The sequence below is a fragment of the Falco punctatus genome, assembly GCF_963210335.1.
Source record: "Falco punctatus genome assembly, chromosome: 8".
Taxonomy (NCBI): Eukaryota; Metazoa; Chordata; class Aves; order Falconiformes; family Falconidae; genus Falco; species Falco punctatus.
Window position 1 is genome coordinate 30,404,800 of NC_137588.1, and position 23,502 is coordinate 30,428,301.

At 46.7% G+C, this 23,502-nt stretch overlaps 3 protein-coding genes across 9 annotated transcripts in view; 1 reads left to right on the top strand and 2 right to left on the bottom strand.

Moving 5' to 3' along the window:
* Positions 1-840: 840 nt before the first annotated feature.
* Positions 841-5,192, bottom strand: NIFK (nucleolar protein interacting with the FHA domain of MKI67). The gene is made up of 6 exons (XM_080399787.1): positions 5,050-5,192; positions 4,852-4,977; positions 3,840-3,948; positions 3,416-3,627; positions 2,658-2,738; positions 841-1,419 (listed from the first exon to the last, which is right to left on the bottom strand). The coding sequence occupies exons 1-6, from the start codon at positions 5,182-5,184 to the stop codon at positions 1,243-1,245; spliced, it is 840 nt and encodes a 279-aa protein (XP_080255913.1). The 5' UTR covers positions 5,185-5,192; the 3' UTR covers positions 841-1,242.
* TSN (translin) lies at positions 5,183-13,657 on the top strand (the record flags this gene model as incomplete). 2 transcript variants are annotated; one of them, XM_080399785.1, is made up of 6 exons in its annotated part: positions 5,389-5,600; positions 5,688-5,781; positions 9,956-10,052; positions 10,876-10,991; positions 11,682-11,761; positions 12,126-13,657. In XM_080399785.1, 6 exons carry the CDS (start codon positions 5,535-5,537, stop codon positions 12,360-12,362), a joined length of 690 nt encoding a protein of 229 aa, XP_080255911.1. In that variant the 3' UTR covers positions 12,363-13,657. The 2 variants fall into 2 exon arrangements, with proteins under 2 accessions (XP_080255910.1, XP_080255911.1); XM_080399784.1 differs by lacking the exon at positions 5,688-5,781 and having other exon boundaries at positions 5,183-5,600.
* Positions 13,518-23,502, bottom strand: part of LOC308068696 (uncharacterized protein) — a 58,859-nt gene continuing 48,874 nt past the window's right edge. For 5 of the 6 annotated variants that reach the window (XM_080399740.1, XM_080399739.1, XM_080399737.1 and 2 more), the window contains one exon: positions 13,518-22,762. In XM_080399740.1, coding sequence (XP_080255866.1) covers positions 21,967-22,762 — 796 coding nt within the window. In that variant the 3' untranslated portion in view covers positions 13,518-21,966. The remainder of the gene's footprint in view (positions 22,763-23,502) is intronic. The other variant, XR_013930077.1, reaches the window with a different exon arrangement.

A 23,502-nucleotide genomic window follows, 5' to 3' on the forward strand; every position in this document is an offset into this window, starting at 1 on the left:
GTTTCACGGAGGCAGTGAAACTGAAATACAGGTACCAGGTGCTGCAGGGCTCAAAGAACAACAGAATTCCCAACACAACCAAGACTGCTCTGATTACTGATGTATCTTCTCAAAGAGCCTTGCTCACTCCGAGAACAGCTGTACATAAGCTAGCTGTCACCATGTGCTCATCTCCACAGTTAAGCAAGAAGTCCCTCTAGAAGCAGCTGCGCTTTGCAGTTCCTTGAACATTTTCTGAACCAGGCAACAGCACATTTATGGCACACAAAACCCCAGAGAATTAGCAAGTTACCTTTGCCTGGTCAGCCCGAGCAGAAAACAGTGTCAGTACGTGCACACCTGGGACCTCTGCAGAGTGAAACACTTTTTACACAAGTGTGTGAGGAACAAGAGCATAGCAGTGACTCTGGCTAAGCCACCAGCCAACAGAACAGTCACCCTATGTTCTCCACAGTAGGGTACACTCTCAAAGACAAATCTTTTGCCTGCATAGTGAAAGGAATGGGCATCTCTAATGCAAGTGACTTCAGCCATCTTCCTGTCTCTTCTCACCACCTTCCCAATCCCAGGCCTTTCCAAGCCCACATCCTGGGAAAGGCTGTTTCCCAAGTATTGCCGAAAGCAGGGTTGAAAGACACTGGCTTTATCCAGCTATGGCATTCTGCCTCTGCCCTGGACAGTAGAGGCAGACCTTGACTAATCGCAAACAGGAGATTAAATTCTCCTCATTGGGGAAAAAAATCCCACACCCTCTATTTGTATAAATATGTGAGCAGTTGCATGAAACGCAGGTATTCAGTTAAACAGAAGAACCACTACCAAGAGCCAACACAGCTGGAAAATGGTTAATTCTTTTATCACCCATCATTAATTATAAATGTAAGATACAGCCTGCATCAGCAAGCTCTGAATGAAGAGCCTCTCCCATTTTCTTTCAAAACAGCGAGGACTAGAGGCAAGTTACAGAATTAACTGAAGGTTCTGGCATGACTGTAGGTGTGTCATAGCATGGGCACTTGTGAGCACAAAGTCAAGAAAATCTTCAAAGGCAAAAAAGACTGTAGGTCCCCTCACGGCTAAACAGGAGGGGGACGATTTGTGAACAGATACCGTGCCTAGGAAAGATTGAAACAGTCTAGTCAAGACGAACCAAGCCAGGGCAGCAGAACCTCTAGAAGAAGCTCCACGTCAACAGTTTTTGAGTTGAGAAAAAACATGGCTACAGCCACCAACATTTTAAGTCTATTTTTGTTTTTTCAGGTTTGATCTTTTTCTTGGCTGCTTCTTTGGTCTCTGCACAGCATTCTTTACACTGGTAGGGGGCAGTCTGAGAGTTACTTCATTGTCCTCTGCATCATCATCCATCTGAGAATCTTTCCGGCGCTCAAGCACACTTGGAGTACAGACTGGAGTAGGATCCTGAAGAGATCAGAAAAACACAATTCATTGCAAAGCATCTGCCAGAGAAAGCTGGCACAGCCTCTGTGGTACCACAGGGCACCTCAGTCCGGCTCTCCTTCAGAACTTCCACACATGAGGGAAAATAGTTTTATTTTTATAACTAGCTATTTTTGTAGGCATTACTTCTTCAGACAAAAAAAAGTCATCTTCAAAAAAGTGTAAGCAAAAGGCAAATGTAATTAATTCATGTTTTCTAACATATCATTATGCAAATTTGCTTTCTAAACTTTGTATTTCCTGACTCAAAGCACCAGTAATGCCAAGAGGAAAAGAATCAGGGGCAGGGACAGTGTATCTGAGACTGGCGTACAGAAATGCCACACTCAACCCACAGCAGAGCTGAAACGTTCCAGCTTCATTATCTCCTTAAGTTCTCAGAACTCAGTTGATTGAACGTATGACTTATCCTCTCTTCCTCACAACCAGCCCTGTCCCAGTTAACACAAGCAAATGCAGCAACACTAAAAAAACCAAAACCAAACTCACATCAGCGATGAAACAAAACAGAAATGTTAACACCTTACAGACTTTTCAGATTGTCAGTATCCCAGATCTCAGTCCTGATGACCTGAGCTTTCCTTTCATCCCACTGCTACTTTTAGCCAACATTAGTTTTCAAAACACTGGAATACCATGCCTGGAGGGCTCGAGGGAGGAGGGACAGCATAGCATGTAAATGGGGACAGACAGCACTAGACTGTATTAATGGTTCAACTTCCTTTCTTCAAAACAGCCTGGTATTATATGGTAGCACAGACCAACAGAAGGATGCCAGTAAGGAAGTCAGCTCGTGCCAGTTTAAAGCACAGGTGTGAGTGGTGTACAGGTGACTGCCCCCAGTACCCTGTGTTTCTCCAGCCTCTAGTTAGTCCTGAATAGCTGTCAGCAGACACACCACTGCCTAGACACACCTCCGGACAAGCACTGCTAGTTACAACACGCTGAGTGGAAGCCTTTGCTGTTAAATACTTTGTGCAAGAGAAAGAACTGAGAGGATACAACCAACCTCCCCCATTCAAGAATGTTAATACATCTTAAAGAAGCTACTTCTGGCACAAAAATCTCTCAATCAAACAACATAAATGTTTTCAGGTGTTGAAATTAATACAAAGATACCAGTTGCAGACTTGAAACATCTGCCCCAGTGTGAATGGTGGAGCGTGGTGCTTGGCACCACTAGGACCATTGGGTCTTACCTGGCTGCTCAAAGAAACGTTTGGGTTTGATTGCTTGGATGTTTTAACTTTTTTTCTCTTTATGGAAAGATCCTGTGCAGCCTAGGAAGCAAAACAGATCAGGTGGATCACTACAAACTTCCCTGTTTGTATCTAGAGGTTTCTTTGCCTCATAACTACAAAAGCTTTGCATTAATAAAATTACTTACAGCACTACAGAGGTGATCTTGTTTGAACAAAACCACCCAAAGTGATGTAAGAAAACCTGCTACTGTGCATTTAAGAAAAATACCATCTTAATCAGCATTGCTTAAAATTCAGGTACTTCACCCAAGCACTCTGCAAATGAGCAATGTCCTTTGTTAGCATAGGCAGGACCTATGGATGGACGGTCTAGTCTTGGGATCTACCCTGCCAAAGCCTCCCACAGGGTTTGGGCAAAAACTCTGTCTATCTTCAATGACCTAGAGTCAAATATTAAAACCACAGACTATCCAACTGTTCATACTAAAAGAAAAAAAAGAATGTCTTCCCTTTGCTCCAAAAGTAAACTCACATATACATACAGTGCAAACCAGCAACAGCCCTACACTAATTTCCAGGAGCTTCTATACAGTTCTTAATGCAAGTAGGCCTCCCTGGTGCTCCAGGTTCTTTTACCAGCTGCACAAAACCCACATGATTTTCACATATTTAGCACAATCTTAGGAACATGTTTAGTTCTAAACACTAAAACGAGTGTTTAGACAAAACACTCGTTGAAACAATGTCAAACTTACAAATCCTGGGAAGTCATAATCGAGCCCCTTTTCAGCCAGCCTCTTCCGTACAAGTTTCTCCTTCCGTAGCAGCCGCTTTGTCATCCGTGCCTTCTGAACCAGTGAACGTATCTTATTGTACCGCCTGACTGCTGGCAGAGAAGGCTTCCGAAATATTTTGTTACTGTTTTTGAAGAGGTTTTCATGGACCCTTTCAGGAGACATGAACTGACCTGTATCACAGACATATGACACCAAGTTATAGCAGAACTACCCTTCTCACGAAACATACACATAAAGAAAAGGAATAAAAAGCTCAGTCCCACATAAAATCTTTTTGGGACAAGACTTCATTAAAAACTCTCCAGACAGTCCAAAAAAATAACACATATAACTATGAATTTCTGTTGCAAGCTAGAGGACTTGCACTTCAGCTTATACTTACACTTTAGCAATCTTTCAGAAAACAGGTAATTGTTCATTGTGTCTGCAACAATTTTGGCCACATCATCGGACTCAAATTCTATAAATCCATAGCCTTTGCTATTTCCAGTCTGTGAGCAACGACAGAAAGAAATCTGAAACAATGCTTTGATAATTGAAGAACTACAGGAAAATTACATAACGCTTTCAAAGTTAGAGCCCTTTCTCAGCTAAACACAAATAATTTCTTGAAGTTTAGTGAAAACACGAAAAGCATCAGATTTAGTCCTAAATTGGTATGGCATATTCGTAAATATATATTTGCATATGAAACAAACTGAGCACCAATACTTATTTAAAAAAAAAAAAAAGCTGCCCTGCATTACTGCTGTTGTGTTGTTACCAAGCTTATATAGCAACGTTATAGTGCGTTTTTAAATCCAGAAATGGTAGTTGTTAAATTTATTGAGCACAAAGCAACACGAACCCTAGGGCGGAGCGTTTTCCATGACATTTCACGTTCCACCTTGAATTAGTCTATTCTGGCAACACTTCTCACATAAGTGTATTTAGTCGTGGAAAAAAAAAAGGGGCTACGCTAACTGCTGCTGCTGAAACTGCCTATGTGCAGTTTCGGGACTCACGCCAGCAGCCCGACGCTCCTTCTGGAAGCGTTATTCTGAAGACAGCGCGTTAAGCACGGTGCGCCCCTCTGCTCACTCGTGAAACCGCACCCAAGCTCCGCACGTGGCCCAGGCGGGGGGTGGGGGTGGCGGCGGGGGCGGGCAGGGCGCGGGGGGCTGCCGGGGGCACCTCAGCGAGGCGCTCGCAGCGCTGCCCGCTCACCGCCCCGGCAGCCCGGGCACGGAGGAGGCCTCAGAGGCTCCACGGGACTGTACGGCCCAGCCTAAGCCGGCCCGCAGCGCGCACCGCCGTGCCTCGGGCGCCCCCAGCCAGCGGAGGGGCGGCCCGGCACGTTCGGGGGCGGCCCGGCCCGGGCCCCCAGAGCGCCGCGGGGGCTGGGCGCGTTTTACCTTCTTACTCCTCGAGAGCCGGAGCCGCGTCACGGTGCCGAACTGCTGGAAGTACTGGTAGAGCTGCGGCTCGCAGAGCCACCGCGGGAGGTGCCCCACGTACACCACGCCCGGCGTCAGCTCCTCCTGCGGGGCACAAGCAGCCGCATCAGACCGGGCCGCGCCGGACCAGGCCGCGCCGCCCCGGGCCCCGCTCACCTTGGCCGCCCGGTTCTTGCTGGCCCGCTGCACCTTCTGCTGAAACTCGCGCTGCAGCTTCGGCTCCAAGGCCAGGAACGATGCCGATGCCGGTGCGGGCGCACCCGACCCCGCGGCTCCCGCTGCCCCCTCCATGCCGCGCTCGCCGCCGCCGGAAGCGCGTCACTGCCCCGCAGGCGGCGGTGAGGGCGCGCAGGCGGCGGTGAGGGCGCGCAGGCGCGGGGCGCTGTCGCCCAGCCACGGCGCCCGACACCGCCACCACGCAGCGGGGCCAGCGCGGCCCCCCGGGCCGGGCTCTGAGGCGCGGAGCCCCCCGCCGGGGCGAGCAGCTCCCCGCGGGCACCCGCCGGCGCCGCCAACCTCCCGGCTCCTCTGGCCGCCGCGGCGCGGCGCGGTCAGGCGCGGCACGGGCAGCCCCCGCGCCGGCGGCGGCGAAGGCCACCTGCGGGCGACGAAAGGCCCCGGGGGCGGGAGGCGGTGGCACCATGTCGGTGAGCGACATGTTCATCGCGCTGCAGGGCGTCCTCACCGCCGACCAGGACATCCGCGAGGTGGGCGCGGGGCCGGGCCGGGCCGGGCCGGGCCGGGGGGGCGCGGGGCGGGGCAGTGCCGCGCCTGACGGCGGCCTGTGCCCGCAGGAGATCCGGAAGGTGGTGCAGGCGCTGGAGCAGACGGCCCGGGAGATCCTGACGCTGCTGCAGGGCGTGCACCAGGGAGACGGCTTCCAGGCCAGTGAGTCCCGCACGGCTGCCCGCCAGCCGCCGGCGGCGCCGCGCTCCGCTTCCCGGGGGGGCGGCGGTGGCGGCGGGCGGGTCCCCCCTCAGCGCCCTCACGGGCGCCCCTTTGCCGCGGGTCGGGGGCGAGGCGCGCGCGGTGCCCGGCGCGGGACGCTCGCAGGCCGCCGGTGGCAGGGGCTGCTATCCCCGGGGCGCGCTGCGCGGGCCCTCCCGGCCCTCCCCAGCCTGGCACATCGCTGTCCCGGCACAGGGGTGCTCTTTCCACAGGTGTTCGCTTCCTAGGTCGTCGAATTGGCCCGCAGGCTTTCCTCTAAGCGACGCGATGTAGAGCTTTACATTCTGCTAATTTTACCATTACCTGCTGGGCCTTTGTAGCCCTTTCCGCATCTCATCACCCCGTTTCCCAAAAAGACGTGATCCCCAGTGCCTTAGGGGGGGTGTTCAGGTTGAGGGGGGGAAGCTTTCGTCTGGTTTGTACGAGACTGACTGTGTGCATGTGCGCATATATAAAAATCTGCTTAGTGTGGCGAAATATAAAGGGAATTTGCAAAGGCTGATAAAGCAGAACCTGTCCTCGATGTACATTTGAGCAGCAGCTGGCATTGTTCGGCTGTTTTTGAGGTTTGGGTTGTAGCTAGCCTGGTTCCTTGCTTTCAGCCCAAATTTGTTTAAGATGTCAGACATAATGTGTCTGGGCTAAACAATTTTCTCTGGGCCGTGAGAACAGCACTATAGAGCTAGATGTCAAATCTGCAGCTTCTGATCCCTTGTCCCCATTTTTCAACTTACTGGGGAAACTAGTGGAATAAACAGCTTTTTCCCTTAAATGTGCAACTTGAAAGCTATTTTTTTCAAGTCAATGAGTATCTCCTGAGAAGAAGCAACCAGTCTGACTTTCCTGAAGGGTCTTGAGAGGAATTTGGGAAAGGGAGAAATCTGCAGGCCACCCTCTGAAGGTGAATAGAAGACTAAATTTCATCAGGTGCTGTTTTATTCACCTGTAGAGCTGACTGGTTGTTACCAGCCTGATGCTGTTTGCCAGCACATTCATGCTAGAGCTGGAGGCCTGGGCATTCTCTGGCCTCTGAGAGGGTCAAGCAATGTACAACACCTGAGATTTGACCTTTGTGGGCAAGTGCAGCTTCCATCTGCATAGGAAATCTGGCAGTGCTAAAAAATAAAACTACTGATTGGTTAATTTACACGGCATGCACTCATTTTTCTAAGCTGAGTAAACCTGTGGGTGTTGTGACAGTTGTTTTGTCTGGATATTAACTTCAGGGGCTGCTTTCCAGCATTTAATGGTAGAGACCAGTGTGTAGCTCAGTGTATTTTCCCTTGATTTTTAATTCCAGGAGAGAGCTGGTCCTGGAACTTGCAGAGTCTGAGAAAAGATTTGTAATAGTTAAAGTGGGAAAAAAAGACCCAAAACCCACAACAAAAACACACACACACCCACACCAGTAAAAAAACCCCCAGACCTCAGCTTATAATTCTTGTTATGCTAGAGATGATGAATATATGTATAATAGGTTAGGAATTAACTCATGATAGTAGTTCTGTCAGTTTGTCATCGATTACAAGCATAATAAAGTCAATAAACATTTAGATTAATAAAGGTTTACCACAAAATAATACAATGCCGGGTAACAGAAGGATTGTTAGGGGGATAAATAGCACTTATCAGATGTCCTGTGTTCAGACTACGTTTTTGTTTCGCAACGGTTGTGGTTCTGCCAGTGTAGTGCGCTTAAATGGCTGTTGGGCTTACTACCGCATCTTGTTCTTTGAGTCAGTATCACATTTTTACTAAGAAACTAGAATATTTCTTCCTTGGTAGATGGATAAACAATGCCTCTTGTAACTATGAAAGGGAGGATTATTCATTGCAACAGAGTTCTGGCTAGACAGCCTTATATTTATCTGTTCCAAGATGTAAGTAAAATTATTAACACTATTAATAGACTATATTGAGCTATAAAAACATTACATTATAAATAAACTATATAAACTAGTAACTAATTAAAAAAGCAAAAATACTATTAATTACTACAAGGTCACAGGTGACATAGTAATTAATGATACTTAGTGACTGCAGCTGTATTGCTGTCAATGGTTTAGGCTGCTGCTGCTGCCACCAGAAGCTGTACTGCTTCTTGTGGCCTGTCCCTCATGCCAGTATAAGTGGAAGATGACTTTTTCTCCCACAGCCTGCTGGCTGATCCTTTGTAATTATTCTTGCATCATCAATTGAGGCAGAGTGATGAAAACTCGAGGAGACAACAGAGGGCTGGTGAAAACAGGGAAGGGATTTGCACCAGACTGAGCAATACATTCTACCAAAGAAAAGGCTGAGGGGCGCCACGAGCTCTGTTAGAACTACAGACAGCTGGAAGTTCGATGGAGGGCTGCTTCCTGTCCTTGAATGTCAGTCAGTGGTATTTAAAATGTTATCTTGCACAATGCCTTTCCTTTGTTCTCTGGGAACTTAAAGTACCTCTTGGTTAAACCTGTTGAGTTTTTCATCTAACCTCTCTTACTGTGGGGCAGCCACCTACAACCGACAACAGCCGTGTCACAGTGCCAGCTCCTCTGTGCTCTCTCTCTGCGCTGAGCGTGAGACTGTGTTTAGCTGTGGGGTAAGCACTTTCAGCCCCAGCCTTTATTCAGTTCTAGGGAAGGGAAGGAAAACCAGCAAAGCCTTAGGCCAGCAGCCTCCCAAAGAGGGTTGGAGGATCTCTCTTTCAGCTTCCTCTGCTCCCTGTCCAAAGTGGAGTTTGAGAACTGCTCAGGAAGCTGTTCAGGGCAGTGTGTGCTGCAGCCTGCTGTCAGCTGATGTGAGTCTGAGTGACAGGTAGGGTCTTTGGAGGCTGAAAGTCAACTGAGTATGTCTTTGCTCTCAAAACACATTGTGTCAAGTTTAGCAAAACATCACTGGTGGTATCTGAGGAGGGACAAGGATAGTTTGAAGTTGGGAGGTTATATGTGTATCGTTGGGCACTGTTGTCTGAAACTGCAGTAAAGATTATTTTTTTTTGCCACAGGTTCTTTTGACAGAAGCCAAAATACAAATTTATTCCTTACTTTGTCCCCAACTGCCACACGACAGCTTACACAACTGAGGCAGGCACCATAGTTTGAGGATGGTGGTGTTGTGAACAAAGGGCAGTTGTCAGTGAACTTCACACATTTCTTTCATTCCAGCTGCCACATGGAGCACTTTCACCTTCTGCTTCCTGAAGCTTTTAATTTTAAATACCCTCCCTCTTTTTTTTTTTTAACAGAAAATATGTCTTATTAATTGAAAGAAGTTTATGTAACACACTGAAGTAACTCCTAGTAGGGCTTTTTTGATAAAAAGCATTCATTGCAGCTTTCAGATTTAGCTTCTATGCATCTTGTTGAAGTAATCCTAACTTCTGTACTCAAGATGCAGGAGAGCCTGTCGGGTTGATCTTCTGCCTTCTTTGGGCCACGACCAGGATTTCTGAGAAGGCTGCAGTTAAGAAATGCTGGTTTGATGAGTTCTGTGGGCGCTGGTGCTGTGGGCGGTGTGGCTGTAACTCGCGTTAGTGAACAGGAGGTGGCAGAGGGTGGTACATAAACAAGAGACTGCTGCTCTGCAGAAGTGTAACGTGCATTGGACCGGCTGCAATCCCTTTTCTTCAAATACATCATTTGAAAGCAGGAAATGCAGTCTCCTCAAGGGATGTTTTGCCTCATCTAACCTAACTGATCAATAAGAAGAAAGTACCGTAAGATTTTAAAATGGAGAAAGAAAAGTTGCTTTTCCTTTGACTGTACAAGTCCATTTCTAGTGTTTTCTTCTGTCAGTGTCCATTACAGAATGGGTTCTTCATCCATGACATAAGTTTTACAGCAGCAGTAATAAGTCATGATTAGCAGTGATTCTTAAATAACACTGGGGCGTTTTGGCCCAAGTTTGGAACTAAGGGCGAGAGCATATTGGACAGCCCTGGCCTCGGGATTATTTCTCCTCTACCTGTGTGACTCGTGTTGCAGCAATGAGTGTTTCTTAGATAGTCTGCTGACATTTGGGATCAATCTTGGACAAGAAAAGGTTGTAAGTAGCGCTGTCTATGCTAGAATACTGTTTATAAACCCCTGTTCTCTGTCAAGTACTGAATGTTGCACTGTTTCTTTTTTAGTACCAAAGAAATGTCAGAAGGCTCGTGAACACTTCAGTACAGTGAGAACGCAGCTGGAATCTCTGAAGACCAAGTTTCCTGCTGATCAGTATTACAGGTGTGCAGGATCACACACAGCTAGACATGGATATGGGAGATGCCTGCGCATATTTGGCATCATTACTGGGGAAGAATGATTTAAAGATTTATGGGCCAAATGCCTCTTTCTGTTTGAAAAGTAAATCATGGTAGAGAGGTGTGAGGTTTTTACCAGCATAGATAAAAAAAATAAATGGAGCGTTTGAGCAAAAGCATAATTTTTCACTAAAAATATGCAGTATTAAATTCTTTTTCAATAAGCTTTTTAAAAAACGAAAGCAAAGTTTAAGAAATCAGCGTTCTATTGGAGCCACCCTTGTTTCTGGGAGCAGAACATTTGCTACTCCATTAATTTCAGTGAAGTTGCTAGGTTTGGGGCATTTCTGAAAACAGAGCTCTAAATCTGTCATGAAATGGCTGTTTGGCATTGCAGATACTAAATGAAGTTGTCACCTTTGTGTTTTGTTGTTGCCAGGAGGGGACGATGTCTAGCAACATTTCAAAGAATAAGAATCTTGTCAGCTCAAATCTGCTGAGGGAAGATGGGAGGGAAAGCCCTGATTGTCTTGTGGGTGGGACAACCTGAAAAACTCCATGAACTTGAGTAGGTGTGTGAGAGGTGCCAGCAAATACTAATGTCCAGTGTAGTATCCTGGGGGGTGAAGTTATGGAGTACCGAAGAGGTGACTTGAAGCTGGTGGTGTTTTGATAAGCAAAAAATATTGTGAAGTGCAATGCATAAAGGTGGAAAATGTAATGTATACATAATGTATGCTTGTTGCCTGGCTCTCCAGTAATAGATGTTACTTATTTACACTTTGCCTTGGTGTGTTCTTCAACAGATTTCATGAGCACTGGAGGTTTGTGCTTCAGCGGTTGGTGTTTCTGGCAGCATTTGTAGTCTACTTGGAGTCAGAAACGTTAGTGACCCGAGAAGCTGTTGCAGAAATACTTGGGAGTAAGTTAATATTGTAACTGAAGAGAAATGTGACTGTTTCAGACACTGTAGCTTTCAGAGGTATAGAGAAACAGCAGAACTTCATTTCTTACCAAGAAATAGGTTACAAAATCTGGTATTTGTTTTCATTATATGAACAACAAATTCTTTTAGAAGGTGGAAATCAGCAAATCTAATGTGAACAAAAGTACTTATTCATTAATAAGTTTTTCATCAGTGAAGATTATTCATTCAAATTGCGTAAATCTACCAAAAGAATAATACAAAAATGAGAGCTTATTTTCCCCACTTTTTGTTTTTGGTGTTTAAGTAATGTGGAAAACAGATTAAATTCTCATGCTGTAAGAGAATTGTGTCCTCACAGAGCAAAGAATTTGAAAAAAATTAGGAAAATATTTTTCTAAAGATGACTACAAATCCTTCTCCTGTATATTGATGTAAATTCAGTTGTGCTGTTGGATCAATTGTAACCTGTTGCACATCCAGTTGAGGATGCACAAGATGCTAAATCAAAATGCTGAGAAGAGGCAGTAATCACATCACATACAGGAAAAGGCTGACTTTTATTTTGTAATAATATTTCATAAATTTGATATTTCATATTAGCTCCAGTAAACAAATGCAATTTTAGCTCACTGGATTTTGCTCATGTGCAGTACCACCTGAGTACCACTCTGTTTTTCATCTTAGTTGAAGCTGAGCGAGAGCGGGGCTTTCACCTGGACATTGAAGACTATCTTTCTGGTGTATTAACACTCGCCAGTGAGCTGGTAAGGAAGATATTAATGCATATATTTGGGTTAAAACTGACCTGAAAAAAAAGAAGTTTCCCAAGTTGTTCCTGGAAGTTACGATACACGCCTTAATCTGAACTTCTAGCAAACTGCCTCTCTGTATGCCAGAGTTGTTCCTTGCTGATATTTTAAGATTTAACTATCACTTGGTTAAAAATCCAGGATTATGGTCAACAAAAAGGTAGATCTAAGTATAAGTAGCCTGACTGCATGGAACAAACCGGCTTCATTTGGTAAAGTAACTGATGAGAATAGTGACATGATTGGGGTGGGTTCCTCTGCTGATACTCTCCTATGTGCTTCCTCTCATTCCTTCTCACTTCCGCTCTTCCCTTTTTAGTCCAGACTGGCAGTGAACAGTGTCACAGCTGGTGACTATTCTCGCCCTCTCCGCATCTCCACTTTTATCAACGAGCTGGATTCTGGCTTCCGTCTCCTCAACCTGAAGAATGACTCTCTGAGGAAACGTTACGATGGCCTGAAATACGATGTCAAGAAAATTGAGGAAGTGGTTTACGACTTGTCCATCAGAGGACTCAATAAGGAGGCAACGGTTGCTGTGGGTGGAGAGAAATGAAGGATGCTCATTTTAACAGCATCATTGATTACCTCAGATGGTTGCCAATTTAGGAAGCGTGTTAGTGAAACCTTCCTACAGTAGTTTAGAAGAACTGCAGCTGAAAGCTGCTCTCTATTTTCTTACAAAAGGTGTTGTACGGGTGTTAGATCTCAAAATGTTTTGTTAAATCATGTCTAGATTAGGGGAGGAGGCTCTCTGTTTCCAGTGGAATTCCTCTGTTAAAACACACGGTGCCATTCAGTGCACAGCAGCAATAGTAGTCGCTGATTCCCATGAGGTGGAATTCTCTGTAGTTCTGTAGCGTTGCTTCACTGCTCTGGCAGCAATGTGCTTCAGCTGTCTCTGCTCACACACCTTTAAAGATGTGTGCTCACTGCAGATACATGTGATGTTTTAAAAACCACAGTGTGTAAATAGCTATACATTTTTTTAAGACACTGATTTTATTTTTTTGCCTTTTTGTTTCTTAAAATGGCTTCTGTTAACATATGCCCCCCTTTACTGAGAAATTAGTGAAAATATTCCTGAGAATGTCTCCATTGGAACTAGTGTATTGCACCCGGGCACATCTCTCTCTCTTTCTCTCTTGTTTTTTTTCCTTCCCTCCAAGGTTTCTGTTACCAGGGGAGCAAGTTTTTCTCAAACATCTGCTTTCACTGGCTGGTATTTGTTTTACTGACATAAGTAAATGCTGAGTTTTAATATAGTCATTTGCCTTGAGAACTCAGTGTAACCAATTTTTTTTTTTTAACTACTACGGTTTCCAAATAGAGAAGTGCTAACTGATAAACTGCAGGTAGAGCCTGAGTAGTCATACTGCATCTGTGCTCTGGGGTTAAAAAAAACCAAAACCCACACCAGAACTATAGCTCATGTTGTAAAATGTTTGTATCTTCAGAAAATGGGAAAGTACTACCTTCAGGTACTTTGCATGTAAGATGTCTGCAAACACCAACCACCCCTTTCATTTGTGGAAATGGACAGACTCACACCTCCCAGTCTGTGTGGTCTCTTGTCCTAAATGACTTTGAATTTTGCCATTCTTCTCCTTCTGGTGGTGTGGGAGGGTTAAGGAGAAAAACTGACTTTAGGAGGACAAGTATTTCCAGAGGATGAACGTGGATAGTCATGGTTATGTGGGGTCTGTTAGTGTTTCTTTTTTTTTTTTTTTTTTTTTTTTTTTTTTTTTGTGTAGCAAAATTTACCAGTGTTTCAGTTAGGGTTTGGTTTTTTTATTGGAAGAAAATGGTTTCTTTGTTATTTTGGCCAATAAAAGCTGTTGTTTGATTTTGGCCATTTGTTAACTGCCTGTTGTCTGGTTATGTGTTGTTACTTGCTTTCCTTCCTGGGAGCCTACTCTGAAATACTAGAATTCAAGTTCAGACAATAACAGAATTCCTCGCTTTGGCTGTGCGCTGTCCAATGGTGTGCTCTTACCCACTCACTGGTGAGTGGAGCCTAAGTCAAGCCACGGATTTTATGTTTTAATTTTGAGCAGCTTCAGGTAAAACAGGAGAGGTATGGAGGAGTTTGTTGTTACCAAATCCAAGATGTGGCACGGTTCACCTTCTGAGCATCTCAGTCTTTCATGTTCGTCCTCACCCTTTGTATCTTACGTCACATAACATAGGTAGATGGTAATATTCCTCTTTCACAACTGAAGAAAATGAGGGTGTAACTTCTGAGCCCCATGGCAATGACAGCTTTCAAAGGAGTTCTTTGTTCTTGCCCTGTGCCACTGTTTGCTGCTTTCTTGCTTTAACCCTGGGGAGGTGGGAGGAAGGAAGGACCTTAAGGCAGTTCTGCTGCCAAAACCAGATATTTAGGGTGAAACAACATCCTAAGGCTCCGAGACACAGCCGTGCAGACCAAGGTCACACAGAAAATCTGGGAGCGGGGTATTAGAGAAAGGTTTCCTGAGCAGCAGTCTGGTGTCTCTCGGGTTGGAGGACTCCTGGCATGTGGACAGGGACATGAGGCCACGTGGCAGGGTAGGTTTCTGGTTGCAGGGCAGGTGTTTGCTAAGGCTTTGCACTGGCTTAAGTCCCAGATGCTGTGGTTGCTTTTGGTCATGCAACAGGTCTGCTTCCTGACCTTCCTGACGTGGGATCCCATGTGCCTGATGCGGCTTTTCAGCAGATCCTAATCTGCCAGCTCTTGTATCCTGGGAGGTTTCCAAGAGCTGGCGGAGATACAACAGTGCTGTGCCACAGGCACAGAGGTGCGGATACTGTGGGAGGGACAACTGGAAGGGCAAGTATCTTGGGGCTTCCAAAGTCTGCAGGGTGTGGTGTCCTTTTGTGCAAGGCTCTGTGAAGAGCAAGTGCCTCGGAAAGAGATGCTGCAGTGTTGTGTTCCTGGAGGGTGTTTAGCAGACACCTCGTTCTTTCTGGTTCCTGGCTCTTGGGAGAGCCTAGCATCTTCCTCTGGAAAAGCATCATTTGCAAGAGCTAGTGCATGCCCGAGCCAGGTCTGGGGAAGGGAAGCTTCTGCACAGAGGTAGCCTGCAGGACCTCGTGGCCTTGATTGTGAATGCGTGTTACTCTGGTCCTAAATGATACCTTGTGTTTCTGTCCCACAGCTGGGAGCAGAGGGAAGAAAGGAAAGCCCAGAAGGACTTGGGGGGTGGGTGTGTGTGTAGGTGTAGGGGGGTGGCCTCTCTTCTCTGATCCTTCCCTTTCACGGGGGTAATGGGAGGAGGTTAGCCAGCGGGGAATGGCAGTGAGAGACGGCTCTGAGGACTGCAGAAGCTTGATGGCTCATGATGAATTAGATGCCCTTGAACTCTGAACAAGTAACTCCTGTTGGTACTGAATGGACTGTGCAGCGTGTGCCAGCAGCTGGGAGGGCAGTGAGTCAGCGCAGGAGCTCTGGAGAGTGACTCAACAGCCAGCACAGCTGTTCTCTGAGCCACTTCAGCCTGAGCACTCTCTTGGATCATTTGTATTCGCTCACTGGTTCGGGGTTTTTTTTTCCCCTATCATGACGTCATTTGTGCGGGTTTTCTTTCTTTCAGTAAAAAGTGCACTTGAACAGTTGATTAACTGCTCTTTATTTATAGCACTGCCTGTTCAACCCCTGCAGATCAATGGAAGTGCTGACCTGAAGCCGTTGGGGAAACAGGGGTGAGCAGAGCTCCGCGGCACAGGATGCAGAGCAGACCTTGGGGCTGGCTGTTGAACCAGGCTCTGTCTGCTGGAATTGATTAACCGCAGCCAGAGTCCAGCCACCTCTTTAAACTGGCACTTGTTGAAGGACAGGTTATCACCTCCAGACTGCCCTTTTCTGGTGCCAGCGCACGTCTTTGTGCAGTGAGCTGGAGCAAGGAGCTGATCCAGCTGAAACAATCTGTATTTTTCAGCAGTGTTTGCTCCCAGCCTGATTCACCGCACAGTCCTGCACATGCTGTGCTGGTGCGCGGAGGGAGGCTTCTTCCTCTCCCTGCGGTGCCAGCTTGAAGCATTCACTGAGCTGTAAGACTACGTGGTAAACTGTCTGATTTTTCTTGCAGTAATTTAACTGCTTCCCATTTTGTTAGGATTGCCAAGAATTTTCTCTTTGGGTAAATAATTTGCCTTCATTTTACTGCAAAATGATGATTTCTGTGTTACAGAGCCTCACTCACATTTTTTAGCCAGTAAGGTCATTACACACAAAGGCAATTAAGGAGAGCAGGAAGGGAATACAGCTGACTCCTGGGGTCTGTGCGTGGATACTGACCCGTTACCCATCAGCAGTTCATCTTCCCTCATTAAAGTACCGACTGTTGCTGGATGCTGTTGTGCAACTGTACTGAAGCGTCTGTAGGGGCTGAATTCATTGAGTGTCATTAAACCAGTGTTTGATTTTGAAAGGAATAGTCCTTTACAGTATGTATCTCCTGTACACGTGTTGTGGGTCAGGCGTGAATCTCCTTGCAGGTTTCTCTGCCTGTTTATTGTCACACCAAACTGCAGCCCTCCTGGCTTGCACTAGTGAGCCACCGCTGGAGGACTGCCCTGCTCAAGGGGAGAATGGCTCCTGAAACCAGCCCTTTCTTGAAGGAAGGGTGAATACACTCCTTGAATGCCTGATCATCTGCATGTTCATGTTATGGGTGTACAAATGCCTAACCTTCTTCTGTCGGGGAAAAGGTAAGAGCCTGAGCCCTGCAAGGGTGCTGCCTGCTCCACAGGAAGCCCGACGGCTCCCATCCCGCTCGGGAGAGCTGTCGGCTGCCTGTGAGTCTGCACTGGAGCCCTGCGCAGCTCTCACAGGCTTCTATGAAACCTGATGACCACCACAGTCTGCTAGAGACTCCAACAGGCACTGCAGAAAGCCTGAAGGGAAGAAAAAGCCTGAGATTTCAGCCCCTGTGAAACAGTCCAGGGCTGTAAAGGCCATGTGCTTTTCACATGCCTTAGTTACCCCAGGCATCAGTCATGGGTTCTGCTCTGTGACTTTCTTGTGACCTCCAGGCTCCCCACTTTCATCTGTCGGCCCTTCCCACAACACCCAGAGAGATGTCTGATGTGGGTCCTCCCAAGGATGTGACTCTGGCACTGCAAGGGAAGTTCCTGCACTAGGAGGAAAAGGTTCAAAACCAGCTGGGGCTCCACTGCCACGGAAACAAAGTGCTCCTTTGCCTGCCTCTATGCAGGGCACTGTCCCTGGGAGGGCTGTTTGCAGTTCAGGCCTTCTCAACTACAGCCGAGATTGTTTCTCAGGGATGCAAAGCCTGCACTGGTGGAGATCATGCTGGGGCAGGATTTGAGCTGGAGAGTTGCAAATTACCATTAATGTTCATCCCTGCTAATGGATCTTCAACCTTTTCCAGCTGTGCAACTGCTCCCAGTCAAGCCTGGGCAGAGACCAGTGCTGAAGGACGCTCTGCCTGCGTTCCAGTCCCTTGTTAGGGTTCTTTGCTCTCTGTTGGAGAGGACCCTCTATGTTCCTATGGCTCAACTTTTCCATCTATGTTGTAGAAAGGTTTCCCTTGGGGACCACCTTGAGCTTTCTGAGGGAGATGTCTGCTTTTCTAATGAGTGCCCTTAGGGCTTGCCCAGAGTTTTTGGACTGTGCAGTGTTATTGTCAAAACCTTGATTACTTTTTTTTATTGCTTGTACCTGTCTCCAGTCATAGTGATGTTCTGCAGCAGTTTCTGTGAGAAGTAAGGCAGTTACTTCCTTTGTCTGCCTGATCAGTAAGACTTTTTCTCAGTCGTACCCCACCGTAGTGACAGGTCACTCAACAGCAACAGTGAGGTCTCTGAATATTTGTCTGATCTCTGGCAGGAGGACAGTTTCCTCCATTGCTTTTGGTTCCAGGTTTTTCCTATTTCAAGACAGAGAATGTCAGCCTAATTTTAGCTGAATCTCACCTGGTTCCCCAGCATACATTTAAAAGGAAACAGGGTTGACATCACAAAATGAGAGTTACTACAGCTGCCTCATCCATGAGCACTTTGACATGGTGCTAGATTTGAATTATCTTCCCTTTGAGCTTGTCAGGGATGAGCCAGAGAGTGCAAGATTCACCAGAATCTCCTACTGGAAATCTGCCTTCCTGGGACTTCAGCTCCATAATAAATTCACATGCACTCAATGACTCAAGTTCCCCAATGTGGGAGATCTGGTATGATCTCGGAGCTTTTTTCCAGGATTTGGGAGGTGCTCAGGTCAATCTCCTGGTGTCCAATGACAGCTAATATGGCTTCTTCCTGCCAGACCAAAGCTGATGCTCTCTTTCAGATGTGTTCTTCATCATGCAGCAGAGACTCGTACTGAATGCCCCTTTCCCATCCTCACTATTGCTAAATACAACCGAGAATGTACAAGAACACCATAAAAGAGATCTCTTCACTGAAGCAGAAATCCCTGCCTTCTAAAGTATTTGTTCTTCGTGTCCCTATTTTTTTTTTCAGGCTTTCCTTCCCAGCCTGCTGACTGTTAAAAGTAGCTAGTCCTTCTTTACTTGGGACCTGATCTCACAGGGGACTCGTAATCCAGTGTTTTGTTTTCTTGCGTGTCTGCCTTCCGAGTTCAAAACTCTGTGGACTCCGTATGATAAAAGCTGCCTTTTGTTGTTGTTGTTTTCCTGGTAAATAACCAGTAAGACTCATCCTAAATTCTTGTGAAAGGTAATTTATGAGTTCTGATAAATCTGGGGAGTAACCCACTTTCTTTTGGTACTTCCAGAGAGGTCTGCTTGTACTAGCCAGCTAAGTTCAGCAGGCAGGAGTCCTGAAAAGTAATCTTAGTATTGTCAGTCATGGCAATGAGAGGCATAAAAATATTACAGAGCCCTAGGACGGCCACTTGGAACAAATTATTGCTTTCTTGGCTTGCGGACAACCCTGTTCCCAAGTACTCTGGATTATAACAGCACTTTGTCAGGTCTGTTAATCAGATATGGAAAAATACAGCACAACTAATCTCCAGAGCTGCCAAGTAAGATGTGTACTGCAAGGGCTGGAATTTCCCAGGAAAGGGATCATCCTGTTCAGAAAGGTGCCCGGGGATTATGGAAACCTACTGCCTCGTCAGCGTGCTGATGCTCCTCGCCTTTCCAGTGCAGGCTCACCCCACAGCACAAGCTCTCGCAGGGCCACCGAGATTGTTCTGCGCTCGTGTTCCCTTTCAACACCTGTAATTTAAAGGCAGGCCAGCAGCTGAGTACACACCGGATACATAAAAGATAAATAACACTGGAAGCACAACGACCGTCCAGTCTGACGGGTTCAACAGTCAGGCTGTCGCTTCCCATAGCAGGCTGTCCCGGATCAAGGAGCTTGTTCTGCTCCCCGGCCACAGGGTCTTTAGGACAGGGCTTCAGCGCTCGGTGCCCGTCCTGCTTGTAACCCACACCCGGCGATTATTTATGGACCTTCCTTGGGGGAGAGTTTGCCTGGTTCAGAGGAAACAGGCCATGATTACCAGGAGCCTGGCAGTCGGGTGTTTCCTGTGATACCTAAAAACCCCCTGAATCTGACAAATTGAACAATCACCCAAATGCAAGATTGATGTTAATATCAGACCTTTTACATATGCTTATTGTTTTCTAACCTTTTTGAACAGCCAGGGTGACTGAAAGTATCTTGATTTAAAGATACGGCTGTACAAACAGTCCACGGCTGGTTTTAAGCGTCAGTTGGTGTGGAAAAAAATCACTGTGCTGGAAAGTAATTGAAAACTTTCCAGAAAGCAAGCAGCTTTCTGTAGCTGTGAAAGCCACTTGCCATTTGGATAAATTAAGCTATCACACTTACTGTACTTATGCCTTCCCTTATCAAAACGGCCACCGGAGATAATGAAGAGAAGGTAGCTGCGCCATTTTGATCTTGGGGAGAAAACAAAGGTGCTACAAGCTGTTGCTTTTTGCATGTTAGGTGACTGGGGCTTGAAGGCTCATAGATGCAGATCTGTCACGACAGTGCAAGAGAAACCTTCCTCCAGCAGCTGCTCTGCTTAGGGATGCACCTATTTGAAAAAAAAAAACCCAACAAACTGAAGGCAACGTCTTGTGCTCTTCACTGGCTGTTTAGTGCGTATTTTGGGGGAACAAACAATGTATTGTCTAAAGCTTAGAAATAGCTGGAGGGAATTCCAGCTCGCTCGAGGGAGTCACAGCGTTGCCCTGACAAGCGCTTTGCCAGCTATCGCTTGCTACAGCACTCAGCTGTGTGCTGCCACCCTCGTGTCTGGAGTACCCGTTTGTAAACCTTCCAGATGATGCAAAACCTCCCGTTTCCTCAAGGACAAAATGAAGCACTAAAATACTGGATGGTGCAGATGAACAGAAAATGCAGCCAGTACGCACGCGTTTTGCTGCTGGCATCTGCCTCAGTGCCCAGAGCAGTGTAGCGAGCCCCAGCAGCTGTGGCAAGAGGACAAAGCACTGGGTATAGTTTGGAGACATTTTGCTCAGGCATTGGGTCAGTGGTGACTTTAAAAGACTAGGGCTACCTACGTAAGGGTAGCTTCTGTCCACCTTCCTTTGTGTGCTCAGTGGTGCTGGTTGATCTCTGGAGAAATACAAATATGCTTGTGTGAATCCTCCTGTAAAATAAATGTCTGTAACAGAAATACTTTGTTGGTAGTGAATAATACTGATTGTCTTTACCCTGGGGGGCTGAAAGAACATTTACAGGCTGTCCTCCAAGATCCACCGACTAAAATTCAGGCTCCTTTAATTTAGCCTCTAGGGCTGTGATCTGCCCTTTGCTGTGTAAGTCACAGCGTGACATTTTGCTGATCTTGTAATCGCAAGGCAGTGGGCAGTGGTAATGTCAGGCTGAAAAGGTTAAACCCTGTTTGCCTTTTTACCATTGTTCAGCTTCGAGTCATTTCCACGCTGAGGAACTGAGAGAGGCTGCACCTTCTGGGGGAGCACTCCGTGGCCTCAGTTGTGGCTCTTGCATCTGGTGTGCCAGGGCCTGACCTGCCCAGGCAGGACTGTGGCCAGAGCATAAGATTTTGTGCCAGTCTGTTGTTGTCTAGTGAGAATTAGGGCAGCAGGCTTGTACCGTTCTCCCAGTCCCACTGGGAGTAACCTCTGAATTCTGTTCAGGGGATTCGAAGAATAGATATAGGCACACTGTTCACCTGAATGCCACCCACACTACATTAAATACCTACTCCAGAATACAAATATTTTAAAAAATACCCACCTAAACTCATTGAAACATAATTATTAAAACCTTTTATGTTACTCTACAATACAATGTAAATTGTTTCTTTCAATTAAATTTTGAAATACACTAGATTACATCATTTAAATAATCGCAAACTTTTAAGTTCACTATTAGTGGTAGCAGAGCTATATTTACATACACTTCCGAGATATTTCAGATGCAGCGTTATGTTCCAGTCCCTAAGTCAGTTAAATAACAGACTTTCAGTGGGAGTATACTGCTCTTCCACAGGTTCTACACGTATTTGGGGTGTATGTGTCAGAGAACAAGAACTCCTTTTATTCTTGTTTGCCTTTTTTTTTTTTTTTTTTTTTTTTTTTTTTTTTTTTTTTCTGTGTGCATGCAGCTGAATCTGAGCAAATTGATACCTACTTGATTTGGATTAAAGATGAAAGGCCATTCTTTTTAAACACATATTTTGACTGAAAATACAGAGGTGGATAATGAAATACAGTCCTCAGGAGCAGCAGTGGAAAAAGTTTTCTCCAGCTTTCATCCTCTGTTGCATAATACTGCACCTAATTTTGACCCTGGCTTTACCTAATGCTGATGAAATATAGTCAGTGGTGGAAACCTCTCTCATGTTGTCAAGACTGGCTTTCAACACGATCCATGCAATGACAAGCATCATACATCATTCTCCTGCAGTGCAATATTAACAAATTAAAATCAGTATTTTCCTCCAGAGATCTGCTCCTTGAGGGAAGTCCATCTCTGTATGTACATCAGCCACAACCAGGTTGTGAGTGCTGAGGCTGGAGACCAGAATTAGGCCGTGATTCTTGCTGCCAGTGCTGTTAAGAGTCTTCGTGGGCCAGGCTCCTCCCTGTGTTGTCCATGGAGAGCAAGTTCAAGCCACCAAGGCTCTCGATGGTCCTTGCATGTGGCACTGGTCAAGCCAAGCCTCTCTGCGTGTGGCCGTGCAGGACTCAGGGCCTGGTGTGAGGCGTGCTGATCATGATGTTGGGCAGCGCGTTCCGCCGCTTCTTCCAGGAGCCCAGCTCCCTCGAGTACCGCCTGATCTGCCTGAACCAGTGGTGAGTCCGTGCCCGGTCGCTGTCCCGGAACACAAACGCCTCCCGCCTGATCTCAATGAGTTCAAAAGTGTCGTCGCAGTCGGGATCGGTGGAGACAATGCAATTACTCAGCCTCAAGGGCTCCCTGAGCAAATGGAACTTCCCGTTATTTTTGTCCCTGATGAGTACCAGCACGGCGTCCTTCACAGGCCCTGGCTCGGCTGACTCCAGGCTGGACTCAGACACCCGCTTCATGTTCACCAGGAGGAGGACCTGCATGTTCTGGAACTTCAGAGTCTTGCTGCCTTTTTTCACCCACTGGCCATCAGGGGGCTGGGCCAGCTGCAGAGAGCCCTCCATCACAAATCGCGTTTCCTCCCGCAGCCAACCGACAGTTTTGAGGGCAGTTTCTCTCATCTCGATGTTGATGACCTCCCTCTTCTTCTTGCTGTCCTGGCGAAAGGATCGGAGGGTCCACGTGTTCCCCTCCTGCTTAGTTTTCATGTTGATGTGCTCCAGGTGGGATTCAATGCGGCTCTTGGCTTCCCGCAGGCTGCCATGGTCTGGGTGGTACTCGGTGGTGGCCTTGATGATCCTGCTGAGCAGCAGTGGGTACTTGGTGACTCTTTGCAAAGGGGCCATCAGGAAGGACCTCAAGTTCATCCGCCGCAGTGCTGTGTTGTCATTCTGGGAGACGTTGAGGAATATTCTGCAGGGATTTAAGAAGAGAGAACGAAATGGTGGCTGTTCTGCCAGCAGATGCTGCAATCCTAAATGCAAATGAACAGCGTGGTGCTGTCAGCTGCTGGGCACTGCAGCCCCCCCTCTGGTTTTAACAGCCTTGCGAATTCTGTCTCCTCAAAAGCTAACATTTCTGCAGCTGTGCTCAGCTGCAGAACAGCGACGAGGTGCCTGTGACACTAGCACGTAACATCCTAGCAGTCTTCTATTAACTCGTAAAACAAGAAGGGTGTCATCTTTCTCTGGTCTACACTGATGTAGGCCTGAGGCAGATCCATCAGCTTCTATCAGATTACATTAATTTGTAGCTCCTTTCATCATTAGATGACAAAGCACTCTAAACAAGAATTTGGTACTGTCATCATTTTAAGTCCCAGTGGAAAGAGAAGTGACTTGCCTGACATTGTCCAACAGGCCAAGGCTAGGAATGGGAAAAAAATTCAAGTCACACATGCTTCACACAATGGCTCTCCTCAGTGGAAATCCAAACCGTGCTCCGGCATGGGGATGAGAGCTGTTCTCAGCTGAGCGTTATTTGCTGACAGCTCAGCGCAGTGGTCAGCGGGCAAACTGCTACCGCAAACCACAACGCACAGCTGGGGACCCACTGGCTGCCTCAGTGGAGATATCAAGGACTGAATGAATATCCTTTGGAGAATAAGTTACTCTCCTCACTCCAAGAGAGCGCAGCTCATCATCAATGAAGAA

Coding starts and splice junctions, on each gene's coding strand:
- NIFK (XM_080399787.1), bottom strand. CDS start 5,184: ATGGAGGGGGCAGCGGGAGCCGCGGGGTCGGGTGCGCCCGCACCGGCA. Junction 4,978..5,049: donor GCAAGAACCGGGCGGCCAAG/GTGAGCGGGGCC, acceptor TGTGCCCCGCAG/GAGGAGCTGACGCCGGGCGT. Junction 2,739..3,415: donor ATTATGACTTCCCAGGATTT/GTAAGTTTGACA, acceptor TTTGCTTCCTAG/GCTGCACAGGATCTTTCCAT.